Consider the following 16,444-nt stretch of genomic DNA (forward strand, 5'->3'; position numbering starts at 1 on the left):
GGAGCACAGTGTTTCCAGGGAGAAGGGCACGTTTGCTGGGTGCCTACCACGTGCCAGGCTGTGTTCTAAGAGAGGTCCCTTGTGCTCTCTCTTTCTACCCTTACAATAATTTAAGTATCATTATCGTCCTTGTACATAAAAGAAAAAGGAAGCAGAAGCTTTACAGGTTCACTCAGCTAGTAGGGGGCAGAACCAGTTCTGAACCAAGTTCAGAGTACATGATCATAACACACTATGCTGCCATCTCTGCTCTGCTAGTTTCTACCTTTTGTGGCTGGGGATGAAGATGACTAGAGGAAGGGTGCCTTGAAGGGTCCAAAGAAATCTTTCCTTTGAGAAGAGAAGTGCTCCAGCGTATTCAGCCTCAGTGAATGAGGAAATCCGTGTGTTCTCTGACAGCCGTGGAAACTTACCTTCTCAAATGTTGGGAAAGCTTGAGCTTTTGCAATCCAAATGGCTGACCTTGAGTTTAATCACTCGGTACCGTAGAGTCGTGGAGTTGGCTTTGTGGCTAACTGGACAGGTTCGTAGGTCTGTAAGGGATGGGGCTGCTGGAGGAACCTTACTTCCCGTCCTTGTCACTATCCTAACTGCACCTAAGCCTTACTCAGTCACTTTTTACAAAGCTTAGACAGTTTGTTGCCATCGGGAAATTCTTACTTGTATACAACCTCGCCCTGCAACTCAAGACCTTTCCTTCTTGTCCCACACTTTGGAGTTCGTAGAAGGAGATTCTCAGCCACGTTAGGAAGTCTAGTTTTCTCAGCCATGACTCATTTCACAAGAAGCTGTGCCTTCCCTCATCTTCCTCTCTTTGTTGCCCGCGCTAGAGATGAAGATGAGGGAAGCGGCAAGAAGACTGCCCACAGGCTCACTGGTAGACTATAGCACTGATATTCTCTGTCTCCACGAACCCATTTCTGTCCTCAACTACCAACTTTGCTTAATGCCCTATCAAGCTAAAATTTTCCTCATCTCTCTCTCGCCCTTGCTCATCTTCCTACTTTTATCTCTTGTCCACTGTTCAACATTTGCCCATTTGGGGTATTTCCCATAAAATGCATACAAGTTTTACTTGGCATCAGGATGTTCACAGCATTCCTGTTCGCCTCAATATATAGATTTACCAAAACCATTTAGGCATCATTTGTGAAGCCATTTAAGATTCTTTTGCCCAGGTTAGGGCATGTGTCAGAACTGAGTCATCAGGGACTTCCCTGGTGGCACAGTGGTTAAGAATCCGCCTGCCAATGCAGGGGACACGGGTTCGAGCCCTGGTCCGGGAAGATCCCACATGCAGAGCTACTAAGCCCGTGCGCCACAACTACTGAGCCTGCACTCTAGAGCCCGCAAGCCACAACTACTGAGCCCGCGCGCCTAGATCCCGTGTGCCTAGAGCCCGTGCTCCACAATAAGAGAAGATACCGCAATGAGAAGGCCATGCACCACAACGAGGAGTGGCCCCCGCTCGCCGCAACTAGAGAAAGCCCGCGTGCAGCAACGAAGACCCAACGCAGCCAAAAATAAATAAATAAATAAATTTATTAAAAGAAAAAAGAACTGAGTCATCAGTGCAAGCAGCTAGGGCATAAACCTACACACAGCTGTCTGCCGTCTGGGTCTGTGAGGAGTGCTAAGAGTCATTACACGGGAACCATAAGAGGCTCTCACCTGGAGAGGGGAGAGCTGTCACCTGAGTCACTCGTTCCTTTTTCTCCTCTCCTTGAGGGTTCGTTTCCTTTTCTGAAAGCTGGTTGAACAGAATGATTTAAGTTTTTAGTAGGTCTGTCCATGAACAGCTGAGTAATACCTTTCCCCCTCATTCCTGCGAGTTACCACCAGAGCCAGCTGAGTGGGAGGTGCCTGTCTTTGGCCTGACTGCTCTGTGCTTGTTGATACTTGGGTCCGGAATCTATGACCATTCTCGTTTTCCTGCCCGATGTCATTTCCTGCTGGTGAGGTATTATCATAGTAAAGGGTAGACTCTGGAGGCAGACACGTCCACAAGTGCATCAACTCAGACACACAGGCAGTGTTACCGTGGGCAACGTGTATAACCTAAAGCTGACAATTCTTTACTATTAAAGAAACTGTGTCCTCATTTAGAAAGAAAGACCAAAGCCCTCCATCAGCACAAATTTCGGCAGGTGAACCTGTGTTGGGCCCAGTGGGGTGGGGTTGGGGGGTGGCCCTTGAGTTAAATGAGAAAGGCTTGATTTTTTATTTTTTAATTCTAAGCCCACTCCAAGTTGGCCAGAGAGGAGACTGCAGAACTGCAGCTGTGGACACTGGATGGAGAGACCCAGTCCTGGGTCATGGGCAGTTGGGTTAGTTGGATTTCAAAGAGAAAGGGTCTGTTTGAATGAGCAAATGTGCACTCTCTGTCTCCTCTGGGAGCCCAGATTCTGTGGACTGTACGTGTTGGGGACAGGGACAATGTAGTCAAGATGAGCCTCAGGGGCTCCCTCAGAGGGGGCGTCGTCCCTCTTGTTCCTTTCAGTGTTTTCCCTACTCTTGCACCGTTGTGCACTTTCTTGCCATGTGAAGTGCTGGACCCGTTACTCTCCCAAAAGGAGCTTCTCTTTGACAATGTGAATTTAAAAGAACCTTGTATCCAGTGACCCAATTAGACAAGCAGGTGTGGGGATGGGGAAGTGGGATTTCGGTTTCCCCGGGTGATTTTACTTAAGGAGCTGTGATCTTGCTGGATGGGGGTGGGTGCAGCTGTGAGCTCTGTGTTGGAAAGCCTGCAAAGTGGATTCCAGTCCTGACTCTTCGAGAATCTAGCTGTGATAGCCCTGCTCTAACCCTCCACACCTCTTTCCCAGGCCACAGCCTGAGCCTGAACCTAATGGAAGTTTCTTGAGCTTGGGGCTGGGAAGAGAGGGCCCTTCTCTCTTTGGGAACCAAAGCTCTCTGCCCTCCTCTTTTACCATTCAGGACTTGGTGCAGAAGTGAGCCGAAGTAGAATTTTTCCAGCCAATGTCTGCCTTTGTTGGGTCTTAAAACTCAATCACCAGCAATTAGTGCAGAAGCAGTTATGCTAACTAAAACAATTCAGGCTAATTAAAACCTTCTTTGGCTCATCAAAACCCACTGTTCTGCATCTGAGGACGAGTTAATTGACAGTGAGATTAAGCAGGATGAGATTATGGGAAAGAAAAAAAACACTGACAAGCTTTAAAAAATCTTTATGAATATTCTTTTTTAAATTGAGGCCAGAGTTCCCATCTTTCTAAGAAGAATTCTGAAGCAAGCTTGCAACCTGGTCCACTCCATTAACCTGTCCTCTGGGTTAGTGACAACAGATGCCAGTCTTGATTTTTATTTCTCTTACGTGCCACATCCAGGCCATCAGATCCATCTTCACTAGCTGTTCAGAATTGGGCCACCACCCTGGTCCAAGGCACTGCCATCTCCCACCTGGTCTATTGCCAAAGACTCTTACCTGAACTCTTTGCTGTACCTGCACCCCTTCACAATGTGTGTCACACCCAGCAGCCAAAGTGATCCCATTCAACCTAAAAACTCAGTGGCTTTTCTTGTCACTCAAGAATAACACCTGCGTGGCCCCCCTTCCCCTCCCCACCAAACACACACACACACACACACACACACACACACACACACACATGCTGATTTCTGTCCTGTTTGCCCAGCACACACAGAAGCAGGCCCTTGGCCCTCTCTGTTCATCTGCCTGCAGTGCTTTCCATCCCAATCCTTACACATTCTCCCTCACTTCCTCCAGGACTTTGTTCAGCCATCACCCCAGTGAACACTCCCCCAGCCATTCCATCTACAGTTTCAACACTGAACCACACCCTCTCCCCATCAGGCACATTAAGATCCATACACCCTTCGTACCCCCATTCCTGGTCCTCTTTTCCTCTTTAGAGCTTAACACTTCATAACATATTTTGCTTGTTTGCCTTATTTAATTTTCAGTCTCCCCATCAGAATGTAAGTTCCATGAGGACAAGGATTTGGGTCACTTCATTCAAGGCTATATCCTCCGTTATGCCCAGAGGAGTAACTGGCACTCAGTAGGTGCTCAAGAAATATCAATACTTGAATGACTTCTGAAAGCATCTTCTCCAGGGCAGCTGCCACGTTCAGTGTTTTGGTGTAAAAACTGGCTTACTTCAAGATGACTTCCCTGGACATACATACATAGATCAACACTTGGCTAAAAACACCTGCCCCACTTGGCAAAATCCCCACAGCCTCTGAGTCATTCTGACCAAGGCAGGTTCTCAATCTTGGTACTGTAGTGGACTTTGTAGAAGAAACAGATCTCTAAACCCCCTGGAATACGTCAGGGAATCCTCAGTTTGAGAAACTTGAGCTAAAGTTTTGTACTGTTAAACTGTCTTTCAATTGATCCTATGAAAAAGGTGTTTTAAGATAAAATATGTTTTACTAAATTTTTTAGATTATAACCAAAATGAAAGTAGTAAATTTAAAAATTTTTATAAAACCTGTAGACCTAAGAAGAGATTCCAGACAGAGAAACTCTTAAGATTCCAAGGCCTTTTAGAGACAAGAGTTCCTGGATCTGGGTGAGGTCCCCTAAAAGGAACTGGTAACTCATGGTAGCTACCTTTTTTTTTTCTTTTTAAACTGAGTTTTCTATATTGCAGGATTTAAAAAAAATTTTTTTTTATTTTTAGGCCACACTGTGTGGCATATGGGATCTTAGCTCCCCGACCAGGGATTGAATCTGCGCCCGCTGCATTGGAAGTGTGGAGTCCTAACCACTGGACTGCCAGGGAAGTTCCTGTATTGCAGGATTTTTAAGAGGATTAAATGAGAAAGTACATGGAAAAACTTTTAGTCCAATCTGCCATGCAGAGCCATGCAATGTTCACGTCTTCCTTCCTTTCTCCACATTCAATGCACTGATCCATCTGGACCTACAGTTTCTACAAATCTGTGTACTGTCTTTTTTCATTCCATTGTGCCTCAGTAGAAGGTCCCTCCAGCAATCTCACTTAGAAAACTACTTCCTACTCCCAGGGCACCAAAAGGAAAGAGGCCAAGGTGAGAAAGGCTGGGACTTGGGGCGATTATGAACAATAAGATACAAAAACGCCACAAACCAACTGTCATTTCTGAGGTGCTGGGAGCAAAAGCAGGGTACTGTGCGTGATCCCTGCACACAGCACCACCAAGCAGGGGGGCAGAGCACCTAAGCCACGTCTCCTGCCCAGCCCACCAATCCACCCCTACACTCACCCCATTTAAGGAGCCGGCTTGTCACCCTCCCCCGCTTGGGGAGCGATCGAGGGCACCTGTTACTTGGTTTCGCTCCCTCGTGCTGCAGCATGAATCCCAATAAAGCCTTGCCTGAATTTCTGGTCTGACCTCCTATCAATTTCTACTGATTAAAGAATCCAAGGACCCAGGTTGGTAACAAAGGCGCTAAAATTGTGCAAATTCAGTGGCTTTCAGATTCATGCTTTTGGGACCCTTAGTTCAAGTGAAATCTCTCTTGAAACCCTGACATTTCCTGGGTACTGGCAATTCAGGGCTGGGGCAGACAAGCCCCTGCCCTCATGCCCTTCATGACCTGCTGGAAGAGATCCAACCTTACGTACGTACTGTAGGTGAGTGTGGCCACTGAGGAGGATCCGGGAAAGAGTTGCCCACTGCCAGGGCAGGTGGGCACAGTGGGAGACACAGCACAGGAAGGGCCTTGTGTGCTGGTGGCTCCCAGGGCCCTCCTGTGTGAGGATGCTTGTTAAAAGTGCGAGTTTCCACCTCGGGGATCGTGTTTCGGGAGGTCTGGAGGTCTGGGCTCAGAAACCTGTGTGGCTTTAAATGCCCTGGTGCTTCTAACACACACCACCAACACAGGGAATTCTTATTAGCTAAATCAGAGCATTTAAATTTTATCCGGAGGTCAGGGGCTTTTAAACTTGGATCCGTGGTTCCTTTGAGGGTTTCTGTAGACATTTCGTGTGCTATTGAATACACTGTATTTTTGCACATTATACATTTATACTTTTCTAGGGAAGAGAATCCATCACATTTCCAAGGAAGGACTTCTTTCTCCTCATTCCTTCAGATGCAGACTTTACCATTCAAGTGTGCCTGTTGATGGTGTTGGGGAGAGCCCAGAATCTGTGTCAGGCAGAGGAATGAGATGGATTTAGAGACACAGGGCTGGGGGAGTTCATTTGCTTAGGAACTAGCGACACAGACCCCGTAGTGCACCCTTTGGACAGCCCTGAAAGGACGATGTATTTGGGGCTGAGCTGGAAGAATAAGAAGGAAAGGAGGCAGCTGCAGGGCCGCTCGCGGGTCTACCACCAGCCTTCCCCAGAGAACTGGAGGCCGGAACTGGAGGAGGCAGGAAGAAATGGCAGGTCTTTGAATTTCTCCAACTTTTTGGGCAGAGGGGCCTCCATGGGGATCCCTGATGCCGGATTGTTTATCGCCAGTTGGGGCTCAGGGAACCAGAGGGAGCCTTAGTGCCCTGAAGAGCTAATTAAGAATCACAATTAATTACTTTGTTGTATTCACAACAGAGGCTGAGGGATGAATTTCGTTCTTCCAGATCTAGAATCAGCTCCTCTCTGCCCCTCCGTGCTCACGCATTTGTCCAACAAGCAGATATCCAGACTGGACATGGGACTCTACCTCAGAGGGTCCCTTCTACACGGGCTCTCCTTCCAACATTTGGAAGTTTCTGGGGATCTGGCTCTCATTCATTTATTCAAGCAGGATTTGTGGCCCCTACTATGAACTCAGACAAACGTGGGGTTTAAGTAGGGTGATCATACAGAGTTGACCATTGAACAAAACAGGTTTGAACTGCATGGGTCCACATGGGCAGATTTTTTCCCACTAAATGTGAGCTCCAGAACTACACAGTCCGAGGTTAGCTGAATCCCTGGATGTGAAACAGCAACTATGGAGAGCCAACTATAAGTTCTAAGTGGATTTTTTTTTTTTTTTTGATGTGGACCATTTTTAAAGTCTTTATTGAATTTGTTACAATATTGCTTCTGTTTTATGTTTTGCTTTTTTGGCCACGAGGCATGTGGGAACTTAGCTCCCCGACCAGGGATTGAACCCGCACCTCCTGCATTGGAAGGCGAGTTCTTAACCACTGGACCACCAGGGGAGTCCCTATAAGTGGATTTTTGACTGCCCGGGGTTGGCACCCCACTCCCCAGCATTGTTCAAGGGTCAACTGTAGTTTATTGTCCAAATCAGGACACTTGTGAGAGTAAGAGGGATGCCTTTAATGACACCAGGACAATAGGCGTAAACCTAGATGAGCTGGGGCAGACCAGGTCTGGTCACCCTACCTGGTGACGGCCAGGCTCACCGTCCACCCAGCAGGACGTCACGACCCACCAGGCGTGGGGCCCCACGGGTGGGATGAATCTGTGGACACCTGCAGGAGAGTCTTGGAAGGATGTGGAGGCTTAGCTCCTCCAGTTTTTCTGTCTACGTGTGAAGTGGAGAAGAGGGGATGCCCTCAGTCTGGGCCTGGCCTCTGGGGTCTGTTGGTGGTGAGGTATGGAGCCAGAGAATGGATTTTTTCCTCGTGCAAAGCTAATAGATCTCTGGTAATCTTTGTGCCTATGGTCTGTCTTGCTAGCACTGAACTCTAGCCTGTGAGTTAACCAGCTCTGGGTGGAACAAATAGAAAAGGCCAGTTTATTGATTGCATGTTTCTAGAGTGCCTACCGGGTGCAGAGTTCTAGCTATGGGCATAAGTAACAGCACATGCCTCCAGCAATTCCAGCCCAGTGGTGGAGCCTGGCGGGGATTTTGTTAGCTCCCAGTGGGGACACGTCCTACTGATGCTATCAGGAAGGCTTCCTGGAAGAGAGGCTCTTTGAGTCAGGTCCTGTAGGACAGGATTTGCCGGATGCAAGCCACTGTGATAGTTCTGTGGTGGGGAAGGCACGTTACAGCTCTGTGGGATGGCCATAAGCTCTGGGAAGAACTACCTAACAAGAAAATCTGGAGGAAACTCAATCCCCACAGGGCAGTGATCTCAGCCCACGCTCCTCCCATTCCTCCTGCTAATTACCATCTCTAAGGGGGCGCCCCCTCCGGAGAATTAGTGGCACCTTAGGGGCAGAGCCTGGAAACCATACTGAGCATACTGATGAACAAATTTACATGTTTTAAACCTGCCTCTTTCCCTCCTGCTGCAGCTGCCCCTCCTTCGAGGTTTCCAGAAAAGCAGGTCACTCACTTTCCCTTTCTATAGTACACAAACATGTGTGTGTGTGTGTGTGTGTGTGTGTGTGTGTGTTGTAAAGAAGAGACAAGAGATGTTCCCTTGTTCAGTGGCTCCCACACCAGACAGCAACCAAAACACTGTTGAAAGTGCTGATTCCTAGATCCCACCCAGTCTGGAAATAAAGTTTCCCCAAGTCTGCTCTCCGTTGGTTCTGGGTGTCCTCGGAGCAGTGGGTCCCTAACCAGGCTCCCGGGCTGGAGGGACAGCTCTTGTCCACCAAACTCTCCCTGACCCTGGATGAAAATGTCACTCTAGGAAATGACTCCCCCGGGGCCTCGCAGACCCCAGAACTGCCTCACGATGGCGCCAGGCATGTAAAGGGGACGACTTGTTCTGAGGGTGCCCTTCACCTGTCTCTCCTGTAACAGCTCCCTTCTCATCCAGCTGCCTCACTGCCCCTGCGCCCCATCTGCCCACGGGGCTCTGGAGACACTCAGGAAGGAAGAGCAGCGAACTGGGTCTGTGTCTGTCAGTCCAGGGAGCTCCCGGGCCTGGATGGAGGGAAGTGGGAAAGAAACAGGGGAGGGTGGCTGAGGCTTTGTGTCCCATGAACCTTGTCTGGCTGGAGGCCACCATGGGCACGGGCTCAGAGATGTGGAAAAAGCAGGGGGCTGAGGAAGGTGGCGACTGCAGAGGCTGACTGACCCCTTTTCCCTACGAGGACAGACAGAAACGGACACTGAGAAATCCACCCAGGGAGAGACGCAGAGCACCAATCCTTTTTCCTGTTTTTACCTTGTACTGTTTGGGAGCTGTTTCTTCTCAACTAGATTTTGAGTTTCTTGAAACGGGAACCTTGTCTTATTTAGAGTGTTATTTCCATACTGGGCACACAGTGGTGCCCCGTAAATGGGGAATGACTGACTGATGGACATGTGTGTGTCTCGTGTCTGGGTCTACCTCTGTGCGTCCCTAGGAGTCTCTCTGTGTCCACCTGGGCCCCCCTCTGTGGCCCCAGGGGTGTCTGCCTCCACGCCTGTGAGCCTCTGTGTGTGTCTCCTTCTCTATGTAAGTCCACGTGCTGGCGGTCAGTTTCTGCATCTTAACTCCACCTTAAGTCCCTTTTCTGTTCTTCTGCTAGTTAGTCTCCTCCACAGGAAACCAGGTCTAGAGGCTTCAGCCTCACTGGGTAGCACCTTACATGGACCCTCCCAGCGGGGAAATGTCAGACTTGTGTTTCACTTCCCACCATCACCTGCCATGCTTGCTGACATATGTGTCGTTTACGGGCTCATACCCCAGCAGGCACTTTGTGGCCTGACTCTGATGATGAGTTGGGGGTGGCAGCCGTGCTGGGGACAGGGCTCTTTCTGTGGTCTCTCGCTGGCAGTGGGGCCGGAAGGCTGGTGTGAGGACTACCCTTGTGGTCTCAAGTCTCCCCCAGCTTTATAAATCAGGGGGCTGAAAGGGTTAAACAGGAGAGCCTAAGGGCACAGGGATCTGGGAACTTGCCTGCTAAAGAGGAGAGTCTGTTAATGAGGCCACTTTCCAGGAAGGCCAGCAGGCCAGGGGCTGTCTACACTGAAGCAGACGCTAACGAGCGGGCTTGGCTGCGAGGAACGGGGGCCGAACGAGGTTAATGAGTGTAGGACCCAGAGAGAGGGCCTAATGGCTCTGGTGGCATTTCAAAGCCAGAGCTCAGCAGGGCCGTGACCAGGGGTCCCGGTGATGAGGGGATGCATGGTCAGCACAGGGCCGAGGAGGGGCCTCTCCCAACTGCAGAGGGAGCCAGTCAAACTGCTCCCTCTTGCTATCCCTGCTGCACGAGGGTTAGTGACTTCGGGGCGTTCCAGGGCAGGCCCTCCAGGGAGCAGGCCCGTGGGGTAATGAGTGGCCAGGACTTGGCACTGAGGCTGTGCGGAGGCCTGAGTTCTCTGCGCTGCTCCAGTTAGCACTCAGCTCCCCCCGCAGCAGGGCTCTCCAAGTGGCCTATTGGGGCCGAGCCATTTGCAAGAGCCCCCGATGATGCTAATGGAACCGGCCATCGTGTTGCCTCTGAGGGTGCAGGAAGACTTTCCAAGACCCGCAAGGGTCCTGTATCCGGGGGACGCACGAAGTCAGGGCGCCCCACCCCTCTCAGACGCACAGGTGTGAAAAGGCGCCGCGTATCTCATACGTGCACCGCCCGGCCCAAGCGCCAGAGGGCACCCAGGTGCCCCGGGTGAACCGCCAAAGGAGCTCGTTCTCCAGACAACAAAGCCCTTGGCAAGTCTGAGATTTTTCATTTCATTTTTCCCAGCCAAATTTAAAGAGGACTTAATCAAGTGGCCGGTTGACAGATCATTTGTGACGATAAATCACTATGCAATTTTGGGCACGCATCTCAGAAGGAGTTCAAAGAATTGGGTGACATCTCCTTATTTGTGTGAAAGGCTTCTCAGCATGCAGAGCTATAAAAATGGAAAAAGAAAATGATGCTGAATCCTGATTCATCCATAGATTCACAAATAATTAATTTCTTATCTGTTTCACTAAGATGTGTTTTCAGTATTTTCCTTTTTAGGTTTAACAATTTTCCTTTCAGTATTTTCAGTATTTTCCTTTTTAGGTTTAACAATTACTTATAAAAATTTTTAGTATCTATGTTGTTTTAATCAACTGTACATTATATTTTATATCAAAAATTAGTTGTAATAACTCAATCCAGAAGATTTTCTAAAAACTCTTAGATCTTTGGTCACAGGAAATTATTTCAATTCCGATTTCTAAATATATATTTGTGGCAGAGAAGTATGATAAGGTGAGCGATAAAAAACTTGCAACCGTAAAAAATGCTGCATTAGCAAAAACAATTCTGTAGGGGGAATGAAATGAAAATATAGGTTCAAAGAGAAAAGGAACAACCTAAAATTTCCAACTGTTAAAGAAGAGCAGGTTGTGGGTTTTGTTTTTTTGTTTCTAAATAGATGAGAGTATTAAATCACTGCTGTGTTTGGATTTCATAAGATGTACTTTAAAGGGTCGTGGCAGTTTTATTTTAAAATGTAAATATTTACCAAATGCCAGAAATCACATCCCTCACAAGTTTTAAAACTTATGTGAAAAATATTAGATGTCAACTTAAAAATGTGCAAGATGGGATACATAATTTTAAAAAAATGGGGGAGGGGGCATACCTAGAGCAAAAGCCCTTTTGAACCCCAGCCTGACGGCTCCTCTGGCCCCTTGCCTCCCACCTTCTCCTGGAGGGAAGGGCGGATGGAGGCCAAGATGGAGATGGCCCTGGTTGTGGCTCACGGAGACTGCAGTGGGGGGGAGGGGAGCTGGTCTACACTACCCTCCAGATTCCAGAACAGGAACGGGCCATGGCCTGCTGGGGGAGCTGGGCCTCTCCTTCACGCTGAATTAAACTGCCTTCAGCTGGGGAGGAGGGGCAGCTATTGGCCTGGTCAAACGATACGGGACAGACCTGCAGGCACAGGTGGAGAGGGAGAACCGGCCCCAGGCCAGGGCGAGAGTCTCTGCAAATGATGATGGACCCAGCCCAGCATCCTCGGCCCACAGCACGCCTTCAAACCTGAGGGGAGGCCGCATTTCCACAGAGGCACAGTTTATTTCACAGACAGTGGAGATGTTTCTGAAGGGGAGGCTGAAGCCCAGGCTCAGGTGTGGGCTGAGGGATTAGTTCCAGTCACCTAAGACGTACTTTGGTTTCTGCTATTTCTACCCTACTCCTTCTCCCAGCCTGTCGTCCCCCAGGCTTCTCCTCCCTGTTTCGTCCTACACCGTGTATCTGGTTGGTCTAAGCGTGTACGGCTGCCCTGGCAACATCTTCCTCCCCACCTGCCCCTCCCCAAGGCCCTGAATCGGTGGACTAGACTGAGAAGAGGGCTCTCAGCAAAGGAGGCAGCATCCTTCCAAGGGTCCGAGGGGCAGGAGGATGGGGTGTAGGTGAGGCTTCTCTAAGTGAGAGTCCCTGGGACGAAGCCAGTGGAATGAATCTCTTACTCCAGCTGCTGTGCCTCCCTCCAACTGCAGAGGGCGCCACAGAACTTAGAGGCAGAAGGCAGGGGGTGGGACCAACCATCACCCGCCGCTGGTGGGAAGACCCTTGCCGTGAGTGGGGCAAAGGAGCCCCAGGTCTGTCATGAACTAGCTGTGTGACTTGGGGAGCCCCTCCCTGGCTCTGGGCCTCAGTTTCCTCATCTGTGAACAGGGCAACAGTGAGGATCCAGCCAGAGAGGCTGGTGTGGGCAATGCCTGAAGACCTGTGACCCGCTCTCCTCCGGGGGTTCCCGTGACTTCTCGGCTCAGCTCCCTCTCGCACTGAGACTTGGGGTCCAGCCGGCCCTGGTTCCCGGGAGCCCCTCGTGCTGCTGCATAGCCTCCCTCCTGCCGGCCTGGAGAGCTGGTCTCCCCCCTCCCTCTGCCCCCATCAGAGCCTGCGCAGCCAGGAGAACCCAGAGAAAGGTGCTGGAGGAGGATGGGGAGGCTGCCCCAATGGTGGAGTGATGGGCGAGGTGAGGATACTGAGGGCTCATACAGCGGCCGTCTGCTTGATGCTGTGGAAGCTGATCCGCGTGGGTGACGTGGGGATGGACACGGCCCGGGCCACGGGGACTCGGAGGGAGTGATGGTCCTGCCAGCGGTGCCACTTCTTCCTCACAGCCGAGCGCACCTGCGGGGGAGGAGGCGGCTCAACTGGGCCTGTGGAGGCCAATCCTGGGTCCCGGCCAGTCCTCTCCCCTGCTCCCTGCCCCTTGCAGGGCCATCAAGGGAGGCTGGGATGGCCCCCCTGACTGCCACCCTCACATCCAGGGACCTTCTCACCTCCTCTGCAGCCCTGACCTCCTCTACCTCCTGAAAGACCTGCATTGCTTACCACAGCACGCAGCTGAGATGGAGAGCTAGTCATTTCAAGACCTGACTGTCACTGGTGCTGTTCTATTCTCATTTGTATTGCAATGGAAGAATTTTTTCTGCAAACTGGATCATGTGCCCCACATTCTAGCCTGGCACATGGTTGAAGAGAATAAATGTTCCATAAGCATTGTTTGCTTGCTTTAGTGGCTCCTTCTCTCCCTGCCCTCCAGCACATGCCGGTCTCCACTGTTGGACTTTCCTATCTGGGGTCTGCTTTAATTGACAGAGACCCAGGCATGCATACCCCACCACTGCCCTGTGCACGGGCAGGTGAAGAGGCCTCAGGATGGCACTGGCATTCGTCTGGGGTGTTTGGAAGCTCTCGGGCCCTGGGAGGGTGTCTGCTCTTTGCCCCAGCACCCACTGTGTGTCCTTACCCACCACAGGCCTGAGTGAACATCTCCCCCAAGTCTGCTGCGCTGGGATTCTGGGCCTTGTAAGCTAACCAAGCTTCACCAGAGCCTGGCTCCCTGGAGCCCACCCAAAGGCGTGTGGCCTTCTCTGCGGCAGTAGGGAACAGGAAGGGATGCACTGGTGTCTTTCTGCTCCCTGGGTCCATAAAGGCCTGGATGCACGGCTCACACCTGACTTGCTCCTGGAAAGCGCTCTCCTGTCATCACCTGTGTTCTGGCTTCCTTCTTCTGTGAGCCCCTGTGGCCTGGGCTCCTGCCCACCCAGCTCTCCGAGTGCAATGGGGAGAGTCGGTACATCGTTTCTGACCTGCAGAGTCAACCTTCTAAACTGGCTGGAGTCCCTCAGGCAGGATTCCTGTCTCCCCAAAGCTGGGTAGTTTCTCCACACTTCCCCTCCCTTCTCCAGAGCAGAGTTGAGCAGAGCCAGGGACGCCCAAAAGGTTGCGGGGCTCCCCTCGAACTTCCCTGGAGTGGGGTCTGAGGACAGGCCTCCTGGGCCTGGTATCATACCTCTCCATTGAAGAAGCAGTAGAAGACAGACACAAAGAAACCCTGGGAAGGAAGAGGGAGAGGTCAGTGACCTGCTCAGGGAGCCACTCTGCCTGGGGGGTCGGCGGGTGGAGAGGGGACAGGATGACTGGGGGAACACTCTGACTCAGGACCCCGGAGGCTCAGAGCTGGGTAGGCACCCCCATCGTGGAGCAGGTGTACCGGGGTCCTCCACGAGTGACAGGCTGCCATGAGTCCTCAGAGCAGGGGCTGGGCCGGCAGGAGGTGCAGGCTAGGGTGACCCTGACCCAGTCGGGGGTGGGCCCACCTGGGCCCTGGCGTGGGAGTGACGGGGCCAGGGCCTGGGTTCAGGGTGTGCACGTGCTTGTATTTCAGTGCATACGAACTGAACCATGCCAGCAAGGGCACGGGTGCCTGAGCACGCCAGGTCAGGGGCGCTCACTGCGGCCGCATCCCACTACGTGCCCCACCTGGAACGACTGCAGGAAGGAGTTGAAATAGATGAACACGATCTGTGACAGCTCGTCCTCCCCAGGGTTGACGAAGAAGAGCATGTAGGTGATGCCCAGAAGGGGCAAGAGAACCAGGGTGGCCTTCACCGCCTTCCTGGGGAGGGGGGAAGGGTGACAAGACCCATCTGAGCCCCGGAGGCAGGTGGGGCCTCACTCGCTGGCATTTCTTCTGGGAGCCTGAGCGAGGGCCCTGGGTGAGGACTCAGAGGGCCCTGCCCAGAGGCAGGGGAATGGCCCAGATGGCCTCCTCATTCCTCCCCTGCTGAGGGTCAAGGCACCCATCATTCACCTGTACTGGATCGTCTCCGATGTGGTGGATGCTCGTAACTTTGTCATTAGGATCCTGACGATGTTGAACAGAAATACAAAATTGATCTGAAGGAACAGGGGGCAGAGAGGGAAAAAGGAAGGACCACGAGGTGGGGATGAGCGGAGAGGCAGCCACCTCCTCTGTAACCCACTGAGAATCCACGTCTCACCCCACTCACCCCAGCACCTGCCTGGGGTCCCAAGGCCTCTGCTCCTCCCTCACCGGGGCAGGCAGGTACCCCACTTGCCGGGTCCCCTGTCACCTGAGGGCTCCAGAGCCTGCTTCTCCACACCCTGACCCGAGGGAGGAAAAGCAGCCTTGGAGGCAGTGCACAAGGGCGCAAAGGTCACTCCTTCCTGAGGCGCCCAGAGCTCTGCCTGGCCCGACCCCCGCTGCTGCAGGGACCCCACTTGTCAACTGAGGGTCTCCTTGAGGCCCTTTGGACAGAGGACAGCCCTGCCCTGGTGGAGCAGACCCAGCCAGATGGAGTGATTAATAACTCGGTTGCTGGGAGGAGTGATTAATCTCTCACCATTCATCCCCTGCACCCAGGAAATCTCTAGATTCTTCGAAGACACGCCTGAGGCAATGGAGATGAACAGGCTGCTGGGCTGACTCCAGCAGCTCGCTCCTGGAAGGGCCTCATTTATCATCATTCTGGGCCTTCTCTCAGCATCGGAGCCTGCCGCTCCCAGCCTCTCCCCGGGACCTGCCCGTGTGGCCTCCCGGGGCAGCCCTGTGCTGCATGGGGTCTCTGTGGGTGTGCAAGTGTCCTGTTAACCCGTGTCGGCTTGTCTGTGTGCCTGTGTGCTGCCCTCTCAGTGCTCCCCGTGGGTCTGTGCTCTGTGCTTGTGTGTTTGCCTTGGTGTGTTCCTGTGTGGGTGTGGACCTGGGGACACGGACACACCTGTGTCTCTCTTCATCCATCTCCAAGTGCGAGTAGACAGGAAAGTGAGGGTTGTATGCCTAACACCCTGGGGATCTCTCACAGGAGAGTACCCATGGGTCAGAAGGAGATACGTATTAGCCCAGGGGTGTCTGCTGGCTCACGTGTGTGCACATGTCTGAGTATGTGTGTGTGTTTATGCACACACACACACACACCCCTCCCAAGTACTGGTCCTGAGACTCCGTCATTTCTGGAGCCTCCTAAGTTCTGAGGCCTGGGGACACAGGCAGACATCACGGGACACACATCCCTGTGGCCTCTGGATCACCTCTAAGCTTGAGGATGCTCTGGGGCCCTGGGGGGCTCCCTCCTCAGCCACGGCCTGCTGCTCCAGTGACCACAGTGGCACAGCCTGGTGAACCCAGGGTGAGGGGTGGTGGAAGCGTTCAGCCAGGGCTGCCCACGGCCTGCTGCGCCTTGCTTCCTCTTAAGGCCTATCTAATTTCCAGCTCCTGGGTTTCTGGTCTATTCCCTTGGATCATGAGGTCACTTTAACACATAGGCCGATCCTAATTTTCTCATACAAGTGATACAAAATACTTGACCTTTTCCGATTCTTCATGACTTCTGTGAGAATAGAGGTTGTTGGAGTCAAAATATATTCTCATTTCTTCCACA

The 16,444-nt window shown here is 51.8% G+C and overlaps 1 protein-coding gene across 2 annotated transcripts in view; it reads right to left on the bottom strand.

The window, feature by feature from the left end:
• Positions 1-12,462: 12,462 nt before the first annotated feature.
• CRHR2 (corticotropin releasing hormone receptor 2) overlaps positions 12,463-16,444 on the bottom strand; it is a 44,075-nt gene continuing 40,093 nt past the window's right edge. For both annotated transcript variants that reach the window (XM_061197882.1, XM_061197883.1), the window contains 4 exons: positions 14,857-14,942; positions 14,526-14,661; positions 14,056-14,097; positions 12,463-12,887 (listed from right to left, as the gene is read on the bottom strand). In XM_061197882.1, coding sequence (XP_061053865.1) covers positions 12,747-12,887; positions 14,056-14,097; positions 14,526-14,661; positions 14,857-14,942 — 405 coding nt within the window. In that variant the 3' untranslated portion in view covers positions 12,463-12,746. The remainder of the gene's footprint in view (positions 12,888-14,055; positions 14,098-14,525; positions 14,662-14,856; positions 14,943-16,444) is intronic.

Source organism: Eubalaena glacialis, chromosome 8, assembly GCF_028564815.1.
Source record: "Eubalaena glacialis isolate mEubGla1 chromosome 8, mEubGla1.1.hap2.+ XY, whole genome shotgun sequence".
Classification (NCBI taxonomy): domain Eukaryota; kingdom Metazoa; phylum Chordata; class Mammalia; order Artiodactyla; family Balaenidae; genus Eubalaena; species Eubalaena glacialis.